The sequence below is a fragment of the Pelodiscus sinensis genome, chromosome 3 (genome assembly GCF_052426305.1).
Source record: "Pelodiscus sinensis isolate ZL-2025 chromosome 3, ASM5242630v1, whole genome shotgun sequence".
Classification (NCBI taxonomy): Eukaryota; Metazoa; Chordata; order Testudines; family Trionychidae; genus Pelodiscus; species Pelodiscus sinensis.
Genome location: NC_143054.1, coordinates 4060298 through 4080089, shown reverse-complemented (window position 1 = coordinate 4080089; position 19792 = coordinate 4060298). Strand labels below are relative to the sequence as shown.

The following is a 19792-nucleotide window of genomic DNA, read 5'->3' as shown; positions in this document are numbered from 1 at the left end:
AAGTACCAGCCTTCAAAGCACAAGTACTAAGTTGCTTCCAACTCATCGCTTCCATGTGGACATGGAGCTGAAGGGGTTTGTTTGCTTTGGCGTGGCTCTGCTAGCTGGTCTGTGTTGGCAGTAAGCTGCAGACAGGTTCTTGTCAGATGCAGCTGCATCCTTTTGATTTATCCCAGTCTTAATCCAAAAGGTCTTCTCCTTAGTCATTTGCCCTTTCTACCAAAGCAATCTGGCAGAATGTTATCTTGAACAGACTCTAAACATGGCCTACGGGTTTCTGTCCAGGTTCAGGATTCCACGGGGGATCTTTTTAAAAAACAAAACAGGAAAACCCCAATTTTTGATGTTTGTTTGTAACTATTTATAAACTACTCTTCATGCAGCCGTAGTGACTTGCACTGTCGGCCCATTTCTGTGATACCGTAAGGTGCTACACAGGGCTCAGCAGGCCTAGGTTCAGCTCCACTACAGATGTTCTGTGTGATCTGAGGGAGCCCCTTCCCTCCTTTGCACCTCAGTTTTCCTCCTGTAAAAGGGGAACACTGGTATCACCCTGCTTCAGCGAGGTGTTAACTGCTGAAGTTGGAGAGTAGCTCCATGTGACTTACCTAAAATAAGCTAGCTGAGCACTCTCCCTGCTTTCGAGGGGGAACTGAGGTACAGAAACTGACAATCTTGTCATAGACGTTGTCAGAACTGACAGTAAACCTGAGGCGCCCTGATTGTCTATCTGTCACATGTACTGACCACACTACAAGCTGATCCCCCTACATCAGGGGTCTCCAACCTTTTTAAGCACGAGATCACTTTTTGAATTTCAGTGCAATCCAAGATCTACCAAATACCCTGCCCCGCCTCCTTTGGGCCCCTTCTCTCAGGCCCCGCCCCTGCTCGCTCCATCCGTCAGCCCTCCCCACCATCCTCCCTCACTTTCACCAGGCTGGAGCAGTGGGTTGGGGTGCAGACTCTGTCTTGGATCAAGGGATTTGGCGTGCGAGAGGGGCTCTGAGCTGTGCTCGAGGTGGTTCTAGGTGCAGGCTCTGGGAAGGTGTTTAGATGTGGGGTGCTCAGGGCTAGGGAGGGGCTTCGGGGTGCAGGAGGGGGTTTGTGACTGGGGTAGGGGTTTGGGTCTTACCTCAGGTGGCTCCTGGGTGGTGTCACTCCCTATCCTGGCCCTGCACCAAGCCTGTACTCATCCCAAGCCCTGTTGTGCCCCCTCTCTGCTCAGTGAAGATAAGATACAGGATGGGAGGAAGCACGTTAACATCAGCACCATCCTTTCCCTCCCCTGTCCTGCGCTGCAAGCAGGAGGCTCCCCGGGGGGGAAGGGCAGCTCCAAAGCAAGGGCAGGAGGTGTGCAGTCATATGGGGAGGGGCAGCTGAAGTGCCGGTACTTGATAGCCTCTTGGCCAAACCAGTCAGGATCATCTCTGAGGCTCCAAGATCTACCAGTAGATCCGGATTGACTGCTTGGTGACTGCTCCGTGGCAACAGTTTCTGTGGACCTCTGGGCAAGTGGGGGAGATCAACTCTGCATTCCCAGAAAGGGCAGGGCCTCAGGCAGAAAAGGCAGGGCCCAGGGCAGCTAGCTTTCCAAGTATCCCAGGTCAGCAGGGCTGCCCATATCCATTTCTGTGTGTTATAGAAGCATGTGGTCAGACATGAGCTCTGCCTAGCAGAATAAAGCAAATGTGGAGAAGTGCAGTGGAAACTTCAGACCCCTATGCATGAGGCTTTGTTTATTACTTCAAACAAAAAACAGGACTATGTGGCACTTTACAGACTAACAAGATGGTTTATTAGATGATGAGCTTTCGTGGGCCAGACCCACTTCCTCAGATCAAATAGTGGAAGAAAATTGTCACAACCAGATATACCAAAGGATACAATTAAAAAAATGAACACACATGAAAAGGACAAATCACATTTCAGAACAGAAGGGGGGTGGGGGGAAAGGTAAATGTCTGTGAGCTAATGGTATTAGAGGTGATAATTGGGGAGGCTATCTTTGTTCTCATTATGTGCTCTTCGCTTCCTTTTGGAAAGTAGCTTATCTCTTCAGCCCCGGAGCCCTTGTGCGGAAGAGACCAGCCCAGTGGTCTTGTACACAGTTTTGCCCAGCTAGGACTGACTCGATGTGGGGTCCTTTAGCGTCAGTGCTCTGCATAAAAACTGGCCGTATTTTCCTTTAGCATCGTGAATCTGGTGTCTCAACATGCAGTCTGGAAATGTGTTCTATCGAAGAAACTGCATCTCCCACAAACACAGCTGATAGTAAACTTATTTCAACTCCTGCTAAAATAGCCTCACGTTTTATTTTAATCTCCACTTTGTAACAAAGTTTCATTGGGGCTGCTTTATGAAATTTTTTATAATATCTTTCCTCCGCTAGTAAGTGTCAAACCTGCAGTTATGGAGAAACTCTTTCCTAGAAGTGTTCAAGGTCTTCACATACAGATGCCATTCTCCAGTGCCTGCCTAGAGAGGAAGAGAAAAGAGGGAATGAACTGATGAGTAGTAAGTGGGAACTGTTTCTTTGAGGCACCATTGTTTTAGCTCTGAATACTGGCTTTCTCTCAGAAGGAAGTGCCCCAGAACAATGCTCTGACTAGATCGATATACCTGTTGTAAGGAAAAGGTGAGGGGTTTTTTGGTTGCTGAGAGAGTTGGCTTTGAGGTGAGGATTTTTGTCATGAGCAAAGGTGCTACCCTTCTCCCAGTGGTGAAAATCTATAAAGGTAGGGGATCTGATATAAAGATTAGATATAAGTGGGGAAGGAACAGCTTGGTCAGAACTCCTGCATGTGACTGGTACTGTATACACTGACATGGGTTTACCAGAATGCTTTATTTGAGGCCTGGTCTACATTACGTGGTTAGGTGGACATAAGGCAGCTCACGATGACCTAACTGTCAATGTGCACCCTACATCCTTGCTGCCACTAACCGCTCCACTTTCACCGAGGGCATGGGGCTTATGTCAGTAGAGATGTAAAATCTCGGTGAATCAGTTAACTGGTTAAATGTTAGGTTGCCCATACGTTTAATCAGATAGCTGACTAAATTGGGATCCTGGGCTGGGGACAGCTCCAGCCCATCTGGAGCAGCCCCCAGCCCGTGGGGCGCCCAGCGCTGCCGTCGACACCCAGTCCCTGCCAGAGCAGCCCCTGTCTGCGGCGGGCCTGTCCCAGCTGTACTGAGTCACCTGTCTGTGGGAATGCCTGCTCTCCTGGGCTCTCAGTTCCTGCTGGTAGCACAGCAGCTCACCAGACTGGAGGTGAGATGCCCCAGGCAGCAGCCGCCCCATCTGTCAGGGAGCTGAGCGCCCTCACTGTCAGCCTCTTGTGTTGTCCTCCTTTGGTGGGTAGAAGCGCCATGGTGAGATGCGCACTACTGACAGGATGAGGATTGTATGGACAGGCATTACTGCCATAATTACCATGGGGGCTCTAGGGAACCAGGTTTTAGTACTGTGGGAGCCCTTGATTTCTCATTGTGTGAGCTGAAAACAGCAATCAGCTCATACAGAAGATCTCTGGTCTTGTTCTTGGCAGCTGAGACGCTGTCCATTGCCTGTTGGCATGTTGGAGTGTGGCTTGGGACATTTCACAAAAGGGAAAACCACTCCAGCCCTTGGCAGAGTGGTTCAGCTTTGGCTCAGGTGATTCTGAATGGAGTTGACTCTTGTGAATTGGAGAAATGCAGCTGTCTTTCTGTGTCCCTTTGGAAGAATAATCGCGGATACTGTTCCTAACATAGTGGGACAGTTTCTTAAAGCAACTTGTGTCCAGTAATTCTCTGGCTTTTATTGTGCAAGTAATGAATACGTGTAGGTGCTGGCAAAAAAAATTTAAATCCACACCGACTTTGCCTTGAAATGTACGAATTCTTCAGCTTTAAAAATAGCACTCCCTCTCTGAGAAAAGGTTTAAGTTGTAGGCTGCCAATAAAAACGTGTGCCTTAGCTTGGACCTGGCCCAGTGGTCCCTAATTCACATATTCTTGTCTCTGTACAGTCAATTTAGGTTGTAAGTCCTTCAGAAAGGGACAGGGTTCCTCAGTATTGTAAGTGATCTCACTGAAGGCTTTGCTGTATATTGTACAAGTCTGACTTAACCTAACTTGATACCAGATACTCTTAAACTGATTTTGAGAACGTCCAACCAAGGGCGTCACATCAGTTTCAATTGCTTTCTAAATTGATTATCATTAAATCGGCACAATGTTTGTGTGTAGACAAGACTTGACTATGTCTCTTGTATCCTTCCAGCTCACAGTAATGGCCGGATCACCAGAGAGCCTCACAGGCACATCCAGCATACCTGCAAAACTGAGTCAAGTAGTAAAAAGTTCTTATCCCAGGGCTTAGATACTAAAGTGCCGGATACTCAATTTGCTGATTATCCGCAGTTTAACATCCCTAGTAACTGATGCAATTTCCATTGGCTGCTCGATAAATTGATATGGGGGTGAGGGGGCTCGCTAACCCCGCTGCGGCTCAGCAGTTTAAAGGTAGTAGGAGCCGGCCTTCCTGGATCTTACTACGTTTAAAAGGCAGAGCCGCAGCAGTCTAGACCTGGCGTGGGCTGGGACTGAAGCAGTCCTGGCTGGTGCCAGGTCCCATGGTGTGCCTCTGCTTCGCTCCTCCCCTCCCCCCCCCCCTACTGCAGAGATGGTGTGTGGGGGGGGGGGGGGAGACTGGCTTTTAAGCTGGGTCCCTCCCCAGCACCCGCTCCTGCTTTCCACACCTCCCTCCCCCTTGCTGACTCTGATATAGAGGCAGCAAGTGGGGAGAGAATGTGAGTAGTCAGCCTATGCTTATCGTGTAGTCGACTATTCAGCTACTCTTTTACATCCCTACTAGGCAACTTAGCAATCATAAAATTCCTTGCCTTCCCAGCCATCGCTGTCCTGTAAGAATCTGCTGCATGTATGGGCAGGGATTGCAACTCATTCCACATTAACCCCATCTTGTTAAATCTGGGTTGAAAAAAATAAATTGTACCTACAGGGTCATCCACAATATTTGCATTAACCTGTTGAGGATTGGAGCAAGATTCCCCCCATCCCGTCAGGACATTAGCTTGGCAGAGCGAGCCCTGGTAGGGGCAAAGGTGGTGGTAGTCATACAACAGTGAAATGCTGTGAGCACTCTCTTTTGTCTTGTGTTGGCAGGCTAGCTCGCTGAATATTTTTCTTGTGTTAGACTCTGGCGTGGTCTCTTAACTGTATACCGTAGCATTTTGGGGAAATCTACCAACAGCGGGAGCACAAGTAAAGAGGTGGCACAGGTACTTTGTACCAAGGTGTTGTGTGTAATTGCTCTGAGTAGGGCTACATGACTGTACTTGGGGTGCATACCGCCTCAGCCCCCAATTCTAACAAAACAAAGGCCCTTCTGTTCTTTTCACTTTCAGTCTGCTGCTGAGGGAGGAAAAAGTGCAATGAACCAATTGTACTTTGCACACAGCTTGGTGGAATTTACATCTCGCAGTGGAGTGGCAGGAGACCAGCTCAGGATGGGCAGAAAAGCGATTCTCTAAAAAATCACTGAATTGCATTCTTGTTTGGATTGTTTCCAGTGTAATGGGATGGGGATACAAACTGGCTTTTTAATTACTGATCCTGGAAATGCAGTCTGGTATCTGAGTTCAGCTGGCTCTTGCTTTTCATGAATTCCTGTGATAAAAGTTGGCTGGACCAAATGGTGCTTTTATTGCCGTCTTTGTAGCTCTTCTGGCCCTCGTATTTGCACAGGAGTAACTGGTGGGAACTTAGTTCCTTCTGATGCACAAGAAGCAGTTGAATTATAGTCTGAGGCATGCAGACCTGACACAGCTAACCGGAGTAAAAAGCAGTAAAGACTTTAATGAACGTAAAGAGACTATATGCAGGAGGCAAGTCCTGTTCAATCAAGTGTGGAGTTTTAGGCTTGAACTCTACTTTACAATCAGAGGAAGCAAGTTCCCCAATCCACATTTAGTTCCATGCAGTCTTGCAAAGGTCACTTTGCTCCTGTAGGTTAGATGATTAGTGAGGCGACTATAACTCTGAGGAGAAGAGCGCATGAGCTGTGGAACAGGATTGAGTGGTGCTTTTCCACATGTGCTCGCTATGTCTACTGCATTGGACCGAGCAGTCCTGCGCATGTAGCAGCTTTACTGTATTTCCATCCAATTTCATGTCTATGGATTTATTCTAGTGAAGCCTTTCCCGTTTTTTCCTTCGTGTCATCAGTATTGTAATCGGTAACAACTTGTCCTTGCGCTAGTGTGTGAAATCTGTATTTCTGTGCAGGTAGAACTGGGGTCAGCTTTTTTGTTAGTCTGTAAGGTGCCACGGGACCACTCGTTGTTGAAATTTTTTTTATGGTCAGCTAGTTTGTGATGGACTCTCTCTGTTCCACTTTTGTGTATGACAGATGTAATAAGAGCTGGGAGTTTTGGTATAGTTTAATTGGGGCTTCACTTTGTGAGGCTAGTCCAGAGGTTCTCAACCTATTTACCATTGTAGGCTGTACATAGGCCCGCAGTGTATTATAGGCTGCTTCCAGTGCTGTCTGTATGGCCCTGAGAATATCACATGGGCTGCTAGGGATGTTAAATCTCGGTTAATTGAATAGTTGAGTTTCCTAATGAATTCTTAGTGGTTACTTGACTATTCTATAGTCCCCGACAGCCAGTGCGCTCTGATCCCACTCCCGAGGAACCCCCTGCCACTCCGCATTGCTGCCTCTGATACAGAGGCAGCAGCGCAGGGTGGCAGCAGGCCCTGGCTGGGGCTGGGGAGATGTGGGGAGAGTCTGAGTTCCTGGACCTGGCATGAGCCAGAACTGAGCCAGGCTGCCTGCCCACCTGGCTCCTAATGCACTAAATGCAGAGCGGCAGTGGGAGCAGGTCCTGGACCTGTCTTGAGCCAGGACTGAGCTGGGCTGCTGGCCAACCTGCTAAACTATTTACCAGCAGGGGTGGGGAATGTGTGTAGTCTATAGCATTAACCTGTAAGCTTTTGCTAATTGGTTCATCAGCTACACCATTGCATTCAGTAATCAAGGGTTCTCTTTTACTGACATGCCTGCGGTGTGAAATGAAGGTTACTTACAAGCCATGAATTGAGGAGTCTGCTCCCTAGAGGTCATTCCTGACCCATGACTGGGATGGGCCTGAAGTCTTCCACCTGGTGGAGATGTAACTTGACCAGCGTGATGGCTCAGTGTTTGGCAATGTGATCTACAATTGACTTTTTTACATCCAGTCTGCTTTAGGCCGGATACGATTGCTTCCAGCCGAGAGAGACTGAATGAGGGCTCCCTTGAAGACAACTCGTTGCTACTTCCTTAACTAGACACATTGGGTATGTCTAGACTACCGCGTTTTGTCGACGGAAGTTTTGTTGACAGATACTGTCGACAAAACTTCCGTCGACAAAGAGTGTCCAGACACATTGAGTTCTGTCGACAAAGCAAGCTGCTTTGTCGACAGAACTCTGTAGTCTGGACGCAGTGTTACAGGCAATAACACCTTCTGTCGACAGAGTTCTGTCAACAGAAGGTGTTATGCCTCGTAAAATGAGGTTTACCAGCGTCGACAAAACTGCTGAGTTCTGTCGACGTTATGTCGACAGAACTCAGTGGTAGTGTAGACGCTGGTATAGTTTTGTCGACAAAAGTCCACTTTTGTCGACAAAACTAGGTAGTCTAGACACACCCATTGTGTGCAGGCTGCATACCAGGTTCACCTGGGTACATCTCATGTCATCAATTGCCTGCCGTTTCCAGAGCCTTGGATATTTCTGCACCTTTGTCCCTTGGATTATTTGCCTGTGGCACTCAATAGTTTAGTTCCCTGGGGGCCTAAGTTACTTCTAGGCTGCACAGGTTTCTATTAAGCCCCACTCAGGCCTCACGGCTGCAGCGGGAGAAAGATGGCTCTACCTGCTGTCCCCTGCATGGAGCTGCTGCAGCATCCCTCACCTGGCCCCAAGCTGCTGCAATGGGCGTCCGTCTGTTCTAGAACGTTATTCCGAAATCAGAGTGCGCCTCGACACTACAAGCTATTTTTTCAAAATAATGTCGATCTGGAGGACTTCTTACTTGGACTCCTGTGACCCTCGTTTCACCAAAAGTAAGGGAAGTCAAAGGAAAAGGACTCTTCCTTTGACTTGCTGCTGTGTAGACCGTGCCAAAAGCCGAATTACGCTCTTTTGACTTCAGTTTAAGGATGTTAAGGACTAGTCAACTATCGGCTAAGCAAATGCTTATCGAATAGTCGAGTTGACTAGTCGATTCCCTCCCCCCCCCCCCCAGCTGCCTGTATCAGAGGCCGCAAGGTGGGGGAGAAGAAGAGTGGGTACTTCAAAGCGGCAGTGCTGCACGGAGCCCATACCGAGCTGTGTGTGGTGCTGCCACTTTGAAATGCCGAGGCGGCGTTCCAATCAAAGGCTTTCTGGGAATCTTAAGTATACTATATCCGCTGGATCCCCCTTGTCTACGTGTTTGTTTGACCCCCCCCCCAAAAAAAGAACTCTAGCAGATTAGTAAGGCAGGATTTCCCTTTACAGAAACCATGTTGACTTTCCTCCAACAAATTATATTCATCCGTGTGTCTGACAATTTGATTCTTTACTATAGTTTCAACTAAATTTGCCCAGTAGCAAGCCAGTCTGTAATTGCCACGACCACCTCTAAAGCCCTTTTTAAATATTGGTGTCACATTAGCTATCTTTCAATCACTAGGTACAGAAGCCGATTTAAAGGATAGGTTACAAACCACAGTGAATAGTTCAGCAATTTCCCATTTGAGTTCTTTCAGAACTCTTGGGTGAATGCCATCTGGTCCCGGTGACTTCTTACTGTTTATCAGTTTGTTCCAAAACCTCCTCTAATGACACTCAATATGGGACAATTCCTCAGATTTGTCACGAAGGGTATGTCTAGACTACATCCTTGTGTCGTCAGAGGGATGTGAATTAGACATACCGAAATTGCTAATGAAGCGGGGATTTACAAGGCATAAGGGATCTGTCGCCAAAGCCTTTAGTGAACGATAGAACCGTGGCTAGACTGCCGCTTTTCGTCGCCAAAGCTCCGTGGCGACAAAAAGCGGTGGCCATTTTTATGCTAATGAAGTGCGGGAGATTTAAATCCCTGCTTCATTAGCAATTTTGTTATGTCTAATTTACATCCCTCTGTCAGAGGGATGTAATCTAGACATACCCATAAAAAGAATGGCTCAGGCTTGGGAATTTTCCCAATATCCTCAGCGGTGAAGACTGAAGCAAAGAATTAATTTGACTTCTCTGCAATGTCTTTATCATTCCCGAGTGCTCCTTTAGTGTCTCGATTGTTCAAGGGCTCCATTGGCTGTTTAGCTGGCTTCCTGCTTCTGATGCACTTAAAAAGCATTTTACTATTACTTTTTGAGTTTTTGGCTAGCTGCTTTTCAAACTCCTTTTTGGCTTCTCTTATTATATTTTTACACTTGGACAAAGTTTATGGTTCTTTCTATTTTCCTCACTAGGATTTGACTTCCACTTTTTAAAATATATCTTTTTATCTGTCACTGCTTGTTTTACCTGGTTGTTAAGCCATGGTGGCACTTTCTTGGTTCTCTTACTGTGCTTTTTAATTTGGGGTATACATTCAAGTTGGGCCTCTATTATGGTGTCTTTGAAATGTTTCCATGCAGCTTGCAGGGATTTTACTTTTGTCACTACCTTTTAATTTCTGTTTAACTAACTTCCTCATTTTTGCATAGTTCCTCTTTCTGAAATTAAATGCCTCAGTATTGGACTGCTGAGGTGTTTTTCCCACCACAGGGATATTACATTTTATTATATTCACTATTTCCAAGCGGTCCAGTTATATTTACCTCTTGGACCAGATCCTGTGCTGCACTTAGGACTAAATCAAGAATAGCCTCTCTCCTTGTGGGTTCCAGAACCAGCTGCTCCAAGAAGCAGTCATTTAAGCTATCAAGCAATTTTATCTCTGCATCCCATTGTGAGGAAATTCCATCAACTACTCGACTAGTAAATTACTTGATATTTAGCATCCTTATTTCAGCTACTCCATTGACATAGCTGAAGGTGTGTTGCTTGCGTTAGCCCTGCTGTGTAGACCTACCCTAACTGTGCGGTGCTAAGCAAGCCTAGGCATTTATCGCCTCTGAATGTTTTCTTGGGATTGAATCCAAAAGCCAGCCAGGTGTAAGGACTTTGGCTAGGGTAATCTTTGTGCTTAGGTAGTAGTTCTGCTCTGAGGTAGAGGGTAGATAATAGCTTGCAACATTCTTTACAGTTGATAAAGCAAACACTGTCTACTACTAAAGAAATCACTTGCAGAGGATTTGAAAATTCCACAGGCCCCCATCTTCGCCATCTTCAGTCAGGCACAAGCAGTTCCTCTCCATAGTCTCTTGCAGCCTCATAAAGCTACTTGTCCATGTGCCTGGGGTAAGGGGGTGGGGTCTTGTTTAGGTGAGCATTGAAAACAGTAGGTCTCCATCATGTGGGGAAGTGGATTTTGTGCCTTTGCTTGTGTGGGAAATTGCCTGTCAAGTGAGAGTTTGTGCTACATTTATAATTCCTGTTTCTGCTCTGACTTGGTTGGTTTGGCCCAGTTGGCTTTGTCCAGTGCGCTGGGGCAGTGATCGCCTCAGAAAAGTAGAAGGTTTGGTTTTTACACGCTGTAAGCCCATGAGGAAATAAGTGTAACTCATCTGCACCCTCAGACAGGAATCCTTATTGTACGTCTGGCTGACAACTAACCCTGCACAGCACCCGACGTGTGTGAGCTTAGGCCAAGCTCTGTCAAGACCTACTAATGTCTTGTGAGTGAATAACATAGCTGGAGTTATTTCAGGGCCTTCACTGTATCAGGAGATGTGCTCTCCCATGGACTTACCTTCTCTTTCTGGGGAAGCCCCAGCCCTGAATATGTATGGGTCAGCTGATTAGCAGACCGCCCACAGCTGGCAGCATGTTATCTGCACATTTGTGCTTGCCTTGGTGCACACGACAAAATTTATTCTGCACGTGGATGGAAACAATTAGAGGGAACATTGATCCCTTCCACAGTCTTGCCTTGATTTTAGAAGATGCTCTTATCCACTAGGGATGCTAGACAGCATGTAAGCTGATTTCCATGTAGCTGACTCAAATTTTGTCAGGTACACAATTAACTGCTGTGGCTCTGCATTGAAAGGAGCTTGGGAGCTGCCGTGCAGGCAAGCTGTCTCGGTCCCAGCAGCTACCACTGCTGTGGTTCTGCATGTAAAGGCTTTTGAGGGCAGGCAGGCAGCCCGGCTCGCGCTGGCTCCCAAAAGACTTTACGTGCAGAGCTGCAACGTGAGTAGCTGCTGGGCTGGGACTGAGCCTTTCTGCCAGCCATCCTGCAAAAACTGTACTTGTAAAGCTGCACTGGGGTGGGGGGGGGGGGGGGTGTTTGCTTGGAGCCGGTAGTGTTAACTGATAAGCATCCACCTGTTGGTTACTCATTTAACTGGATACACTATTGCATCCTATGATCCACCCATCTTCACTGGCTCCATTCCTACCATCTCTGTCCCTCCTTTTCTGGGAAGCCGCCTACCCCCATGTGCTGCTGCCTCTGTATCATAGGGATCCTGCTTAACAGCTAGCTCCCTGCAAACACCAGCTCCCTCCTGTACACCCTCCCCCCCGTGTTGCTGCCTATTTGTGTGGGGGGGGGGGGGAAGGAGGGGTTTAATAGCTGGCTTCCCCCTGTGCACTGGCTCCCACAGAGCCGCCTCACCCCTCCATGTGTAACCGCTGAAAATGTCAGCATTTAGATATTTACCAAAAGAAATGCATTTTAACATCCCTACTAGTGATACTTCAGGTACTTAATGACTCAGAACTCAAACCAATAGCCTACGAATGGTCATGTGTGTCCTAGAAGCCCAAACTATGGTTGGTCCTGGAAGGATGTGTGACCATGCTGCCTGCTACTGGAATCCATCTTCAATCTAGTAATTTTCCATGGGGTTGAGGGTGCAGACCCAAAGATTCTGCCCTGGGGGGGAAGTCTATTTAAGCAATGGGAAGCCATCAGTGCTCTGTCTTCAGCATAGGCCAGGCAGTTTCAAAGCCAGCTAAGAAGCTACAAAGAACGCTGAAGAAACTAAAGACCCAAGCCAGAGTAAAGATCATAGTAGCTTACTCTGATCTGACTGCTTTCGCTTACCCCCACTTACTCCTCCTTTTGTACTTAATACAAACATGGCTGACTTGGGCATTCAAGCTCTGGGAGGGAAGGGGAGGGACACGGAGGGGTGCAAATCTGCTGATTCCCTGTGCTCCAGAAGTGCTGGAAGTTTGGGGAGGAGGGGTTAAGCACAAGGCTTCCAGCCTGCGAGAGGCATGTGGGGTACAGGGGAGGGCATGGGCCACCCTGTTATGGGCTGCAGCTTGCCTGCCACTGCTCTGGTAGCATCCCAGATACTGAAGTAAGGCTGCCTGGTCTGTAGTTCCCCAGCTCCTCCTTTCCCTCCTTTTGAAAGACGGGCCCTGCATTAACCTTCTCCGGCCCTCTGGGACCTCACCTGTCATCCGTGAGTTGGCAGATATTAGTGCCAGTGGCTCCCAGATTCCTGCAGCTTCCCAGGAAGAATTTCATCAGGCTCCACTGACGTGAATTCAGTCACATTCGTCAGAAGGTGTCTGACCTGTCCTTGACTTCCTCCGCTCGGCATTCTTTCCCCTTTACTGCCTCTTCTCCTCTCTTTGCTCGATGTCCAGTCACGGGTTTCCACATTTATAGTCGTGAGGTTATTTTGCAGAGAGTCTTCCGGAGGGGCAGAGGTTTTAAATATTGAGTCATTGGTTGGGCTTTTCCTGATATGAGTTTCTGGGAAGGATTTCCATGGGCATGGAAGCTGGTGCTGCAGGGTTTCCATAAATGGTGGCAGAGCGATCTTCAGATTGTCTCGTGTTCTTTAAAATGTCCGTGTTTCCCTGCGCCATAGGCAGACAGTGGTTATCCTTTTGGGGAGAGAAAATCTGACGTGCCGCACGGTGAGGGTATCGGGAATAGGGAATGCTTGATTCCTCTGACACAGTTGTGTCTAGTCAGTGTTGGCTTTCGGGAAGACCTGCTGGAGTATTCAACTAACAATCTTTCTCTTCCTCTCCTTCACAGTACAGTGCGGTGGACAGCAATCCGCTTTCTCTCTATGTTATGCACCCCTTCTGGAATACTATAGTGAAGGTGAGAATTCCTGCTGGTCATGTGGTTCTTTGCTGGAGGTGGCCATGTCCGTATTGTGTCATGACATGCTAAGACAAGAGTCCCTTTGAGCGGAAATAAGTTCTACCTTATTCATTCTGTGACTAATGCCAGTGTTTGTCCTTCAAGCACAGTAAATGGATGCAGCTGCATAAGTCTAAAAGGTGGTGCTGTAGAATCATATATGCTAACTGCCTCTCTCACTATCTAATGCCAGGAAGACGTAACCTCCTCTCTGATGTAGTTAAAACCAACGTGTCACACCTGTTGTGTGCACTAATGCGATTCTTTGTGTTTTTGCTGCTTTCCCATAGATTTTCCCTACCTGGCTGGCTCCAAATCTGATAACATTTTCTGGCTTCCTGTTGCTTGTCTTCAACTTCTTCCTCATGGCGTACTTTGACCCTGACTTTTACGCTTCTGGTAAGACTGTTTTTTTTTAGTGTAAATTTTAGAGCATGCGGGTAATAAAAGATCAGATACTCATGCCTGCCAATGCTATAATTTCACAATTTCATGTGCTGACTGATATGGCTTGCTTATCTACTGCTCCGTAGTGTTCTTTGGTTTTTAAATATCCACGTGGCGCAAAAAGTCAAAGACTGAAATTGCTTGGTGATAGTATACTAACGCAGCCAGAAATGTGACTCATTCCTTTCCAGTTGCTTTGAGAGGGGTAGAAGCCAACATTTGAAAAAAAGGGGGGGGAGTAAGCCCCCAAATTTAGGAGTCCATTGTATCTTTGAGTCAAGATGAACTCTTGACACACAACTAAGAATAAAAAACACCCCAAACAAACTCTGCTACTTGTTGCCTTGTGGAAGAGCAAATAGTGCATTTGTGTGCCAATAACTGAGGATGTAACCAGTCTTTCTGATAAAATACTGATTTTTGTGGTTACTGACCTGCTTGTCTTTGTCAAGTTCATTTATTGTTTTCAGTGCTGCACGTGCCCTGGTGTTATGTAACTGACTAATCGTGCTCCTTAAAAAGGTAAAATTTGCGATGGGTACCTGTTTGTTGTTGTTGGATTTAAAGCAGTATAAATTTGGATGGAGATACACCAAACACTACATGCTGCATGTGTGTACCTTTTGTCTCCCTGTTCAGATGGATGATGGTTCAGTCATCTCAGTCTTTTACAATCCTCCTTGTGATAAAGGGTGGGCGAGCAGAGTTTGTCTGGGCTAGTGAACTGCTATGGCAGTCGTGCAAGGCTGGTTTGACACTGAGCTGGTCGACCCTGAAAATATAGGGGGGTGGGGCGGGGAGTTTTGTGTCTCAGTAAAGTGACAAATCCACATACCAGGAGAGATGTAACCCCTGATGTAGAAGGGGCCAGGAGGATAGATGGAAGGATTCTTCCCTTGACCTAGCTGAGGATCCCTTCCGGTGGCAACGAACATCTGCACTGGAGCGCTCTTGTGGCACAGCTGGGCCGGCACACCTGGTGTTTCTTTGGGCTGCATTGGTTCCAGAAAGCAAATCCATTTTAGATTCTCTTGGAGTCTCTGTAGCACATCCCGGTATCTCTAAGGCAGAGCCTGTCTGTTAGGCATCCTTTATTGGAATGGCTCCTGCTAAAGAGCCGACTAAGTGCTTGTTGGCAGAGAAGGCACAGCAAAGGAATTAAAAGGTCTGTATACAAAAAACCAAGGAAGAAATACGTCCATTTATTATTTGCCGTAAGAAATGGGGCCTTTATTACTTGCCCAAGCACCTTCGTCTTATCAAAGAACTGAGTGTGACGGACCGGGCCGTGTCTGGGCACAGCTGAGGGCATCCGCTCAGGGCAAATTGCTCAAATCCGGGGCTCCTTACAGCCCCCAGACTGGTGACCTCTCCACACAGGCCACAAACCAGTCCCACAGAGCGCTTCAGCAACCTGCCTGAAGCCTCCCGAGCAAAACCCTCTGACACCCCAGCAATATCCGTGCCTCAGATGGCCCCGGGCCTATACACAGGTGGGGCGTCCTAGCACCCAATCCCACCTACCCCGAACAAGTTCTGTCCGGTTCCAAGAAACCAGCCACAGATCCCTGGTCAATTTACCCTCTGGATCTTACCCACAAATCACGCTGGGCCAATCCTTTAGAATCTATATCTAAAGGTTTATTATTACAATAAAGAAAAGCCTGAGAGTAAGGTTATTAAAATACAGTACGTTACATGCACCGAATCTCCCAGTCCTCGATGCAGGCTTAGCAGAGATGTTACAGCTGCTGGTTTAAAAGTTCTTGTTGCACATCCTATCATCAGGATGGGTTCACAGGTCTTCCGGGCTCTTCGATCCCTGCAATGCTGCCTCTGGGATGAAGTGCTGAGCTGAGAACAAAATGGCATCGACCACATGGCCTCTTTATACCTCCTTCCTGGCCTCTTCTGGTATGCAGCAGGTCACCTGGTCAGAGGCCAATCTCTGTGTTTCCTGCTGGCTGCTCTCAGGTGACAGCCCCTATTCTTTGGGTGTGTCCTTGGCCTATCAAGTGCCATTGTCCTACAGGGCCTGGCTAATCAGCCTGCCCATAGCAATGCTTAACCACATTCAGAGAAATATTCAGCTTCCACACAGATTACAGATTCAGACATTATACACTCACATAAATAGCGTACATAAGATCAGCAAACAATAAGCTCCCATTCAATACCCCACATGGCTCCCTTTTATACCAATTTCTGGGGCCAACACCCCCACCTAGGGGTGCAGCAGCGATCTGGCTGCTTCCCTCCAATTCGGTAATGTGACACTGAGCACTGGCTCTAAGCTTGTAAATGAAGTCATTCTTCTGCTCTACTCTGCGCTGATTAGGCCTCAATTGGAGTGTTGTCCAGTTCTGGGCACCACACTTCAAGAAAGATGTGGAGAAATTGGTGAAGGTCCAGATAAGAGCAGCAAGAATGATTTAAAGCTCTAGAGAACATGAGCTATGGGGGAAGATTACTGAGAAAATTGGGTTTGTTTAGTTTAGAAAAGAGAAAACTGAGAGGGGACAGGGTAGCAGTTTTTCAAGTACCTAAAAGAATGTTACAAGGAGGAGGGAGAAAAATGGTTCTTCTTGGCCTCTGAGGACAGGACAAGAAGCAATGGGCTTAAATTGCAGCAAGGGAGGTTTAGGTTGGACATTAGGAAAAACTTCCTGCCTGTCAGGTGGTTAAACACTGGAATAAATTGCCTGGGGGGTTGTGGAATCGCCATCCCTGGGGATATTTCAGAGCAGGTTGGACAGACACCTGTCAGGGATGCTCTAGATGGTGCTTGATCCTGCCGTGAGGGCAGGGGACTGGACTCGGTCTCTCGAGGTCCCTTCCAGTTGTATGATTCTATGAAGAGTCTTCCTAAATGCCGTGGTTCTGGGCACGTCTGTAATTTTAATAGTGCCTGACGGCACAGAGCACTGATCATTTTAGTTGCCCTATTGGAGGATTTGCGGTCTTCCTTGAAGTGTTGTCTTCTATCATGCAACAGTCTGAGTCTGTTACCTTGCGCCTGGATTAAGTACTGGTCAAGCCTCCGAAATCCGGGACACTCTGGTCCAGCAGGACCATGGATGTTGCTGGATCTGAGCGCCCTGGTGCCTGGGAGTGCGAGCCCTGTCCCCAGGGAGCCCTGGCTGGGTGGGGCAGCCAGCAAAGCAGGGGCAGCCGGAAAGTCCCTGGCAGGGCACAGCAGAAGCGGGACAGCTAACACGCCCCATCCCTGCGGATTCCTGGTCGGGCGGGCGAGAAGTGGGGCTGCTACAACTGGAGCGCTCTGTCTATGGGGAGCCCCCAGGGATCAGAGCCCAAGTCCAGACCCTGCACGCTGGAGCCCAGTGACAGCGGGCCTGGAACAGAGCCTGCCGCAGGGAGGGGGAGCGTCCTGGGAGGCCAGTTGCAGGGACCTCCCTGTATCTGGCAAATTCCCTCCTTGGGGATGGATCTGGTCCCCAGGGTGCCGGACTGGGGAAGTGTAAAAGGCTGCCTTTTGGATTTGGTGGCAGCATTTTGCACCCACATTGTACTAATAACGTAGATGACTAGATACGTGCAGAGTAAGAGAATTGGATACTGGATTAATACTGAACATTACTCTTCTGAGGCCTAATCAGGACGTTCCACCTGCGTGCCCAGGTACATGCCATTGTACAGTCCCCTCTCGTGGCTAATCTCATGTGAAGACAGACTGAGATCTTATTGCTGACAGCAAATATAGTGTCTCTCCGGATGTTGTGTTACATGTCAGTGAGCTGGGACCTTGATGAAAACAGCAATAGCTGCAATGGGCTGATTATCAAAACCCAGCTGGAGAGCTGAGCAGTGCAAGCAAAGCTGCAGTTAGCAGCAGCTGAGGGACTCTGCGCACTTGGTTCCTTGCAGCAGTTTGCGAATGTAAACACTCCTTTGCACAGCTGGGTAATGCTGCGCTGCGCTGGGAAATGCAGCGTTAAACATGAATAACTCGGAGCTTCAGGAGCAATCCCAGAGGGTCCCAAGTGGGAGAACTACCCTTTCATCTTGAAGACACCTACAGATTTTGATGGGGGTCGCATGAGAAATGAGCTACAACTGCTCAAGAGCGAGATCTTGGAGTCACTGTGGATAGTTTTCTGAGAACATCCACTCGGTGTGCAGCGGCCGTCAAAAAAGCAAATAGAATGTTAGGAATCCTTATGTCATTGGAGAAAAATAGAAAACACGTATGACTAATGTCTTTGTATTGCAGTTCTGATAGGCCATCGGGATGTGGGAGCCATCGTGTCCTGCACCCTCATCCACAGTCAGATGTGATTCAGCCTGTATCCCAAGCTAGGCAAGACTGACCTACCCCCGGCTCCTGGTCCCAGCCCCCCTCCCCCACCAGGCTCCTCTGCCGGCCTTTGTCCTGTTTCCAGGATAAAAGGGGGGATCACCTGGTTGCATGCCCTCCCAGGCTCAGATTGACACGAGGGAGGTGGTTGTACTGAAATTCCCATCACCATTTAGGTAGTAGATGGTGCCCAGGGAAACTGAGGCACACACACATGGGGTTACTGTAGGATACCCACACGCAATATAACAAAGCAGATAAAATCCCCACTGTGCACACCATAAAACAGATATCTGTTCTGCTGGTTTTTCTTATAATATGCAGTAATAGCAAGTTTAAACTGGAGAAAAATAATATCCAGTAGCCTGGTGGGGTAGGGGCACTGGGACCAGGAGCTGGGGGTAGGTCAGTCTTGCCTAGCTTGGGATGCAGTCTGAGTTAATATCCTGCTGAAGGAGACATTGAAATGTGGTATGTTATCAGATGCAGCAGTAAATTATATTTGGCTCCAGTCGAATGCAATTTCCAGGTAGTTAGCCAAATACTAATACTACTTGGCACTTGTATGTTACTCTGTAAATTCAGATATTAATCACACTGAAGGCAAATTAGCACACAGATGGTGTCCGAAGCTACCACAATTCACCTTCCTCCCCTCCCCCCCATAATGGGAGTAAGAGATGTGAAAAGAGTTCATACAAGTTATCTATAGATGACTATATTCCCCACATAACAGATGGGGAAACTGAGGCTCAGATGAAGTAACATAACCAAGGTTACCCAGTAAATCATTGCTAGAGCAGAGACTAGAACTTTGTCTGGCATCTGGTACTACGGCCAGTTCCTTGGCTCACTCGGCCCTTTTACGTGCCGATTAAACACTGCCTACACCAAAACAAAATGCTGCACGCTATTGTTTGCTTCAGGACGGAGCAGTTGTGAGGGGTCCCTAGCCTAGAAAAGTAGCAGCTGCTACAGATGAGGATGGAGGTGCTTGAGCGGAGTTACAGGAAGATTGGAAGCCAAACATTTCTGTCCTGAAAGGCTCTGAATTTACCATGCTGTCTGTTCCGGCTCCGGCCTGCGGCCACTGCCTCACGCACAGATCTGCTGTTTAAGCAGACAGAATGGGGAAGGTGGTGTTGGTACCCTACATCCCTCTCAGATTTCATCTCTCATGGCATTGGCTAGAACCCAGACCCCGCTGGTGGAAGGCCGGTTGCCCGCTGCAGCTGCCTGCCCAGCACAAGTGTAACGCTAACACCAGCCACAGCTGGTGTCTGGATTTAGCAGAATGTGCTCTGTATGGTAGAGTTACACAGAGTGTGCTGCTAACTCAGGGGGCGGGTTTGGCAGTGGTACTGCCAGAGGGAGAGCGTCTCTTGAGGCCTGAGTCCCCAGAAGGGAAAACTGTGGGCTTATTGCCGGCAATAATAAAACTGCTTCCACTAACCTATTTTTGGGAAATGGGCCATCGTGGCTGGGCACGCCGGTGGAAGAATTTGCGCTCTTTGTCCTGTAGAAAACTTCAGAAAATACCTGACGCGTGCAATGTCGGTATTTTCTGAATTCCCGGCTGGGCACTGGATGGAAGCCTGGCGGGGCAGCGACTGGGAGGTGGGGCCCTGATTGGCGCTGGGAGCCCTGTGGTTGCGTACAAAAGCCGGGCGGGGCAGGGGCGGGATACCCAGCCACTCCTCCCCCCCCCCCCCCCCCGGCCCGGCTTCTGCACACAACCAGAGGCCCCGCCTCCCAGCTTG

At 48.2% G+C, this 19792-nt stretch overlaps 1 protein-coding gene across 1 annotated transcript in view; it reads left to right on the top strand.

Moving 5' to 3' along the window:
* The window catches only part of SELENOI (selenoprotein I), a 60206-nt gene that overhangs the window by 18230 nt on the left and 22184 nt on the right, over positions 1 to 19792 (top strand). Inside the window, exons 2-3 of the mRNA XM_075925954.2 lie at positions 13160 to 13228; positions 13561 to 13669. Of these exons, the coding sequence (XP_075782069.1) occupies positions 13160 to 13228; positions 13561 to 13669 (178 nt within the window). The remainder of the gene's footprint in view (positions 1 to 13159; positions 13229 to 13560; positions 13670 to 19792) is intronic.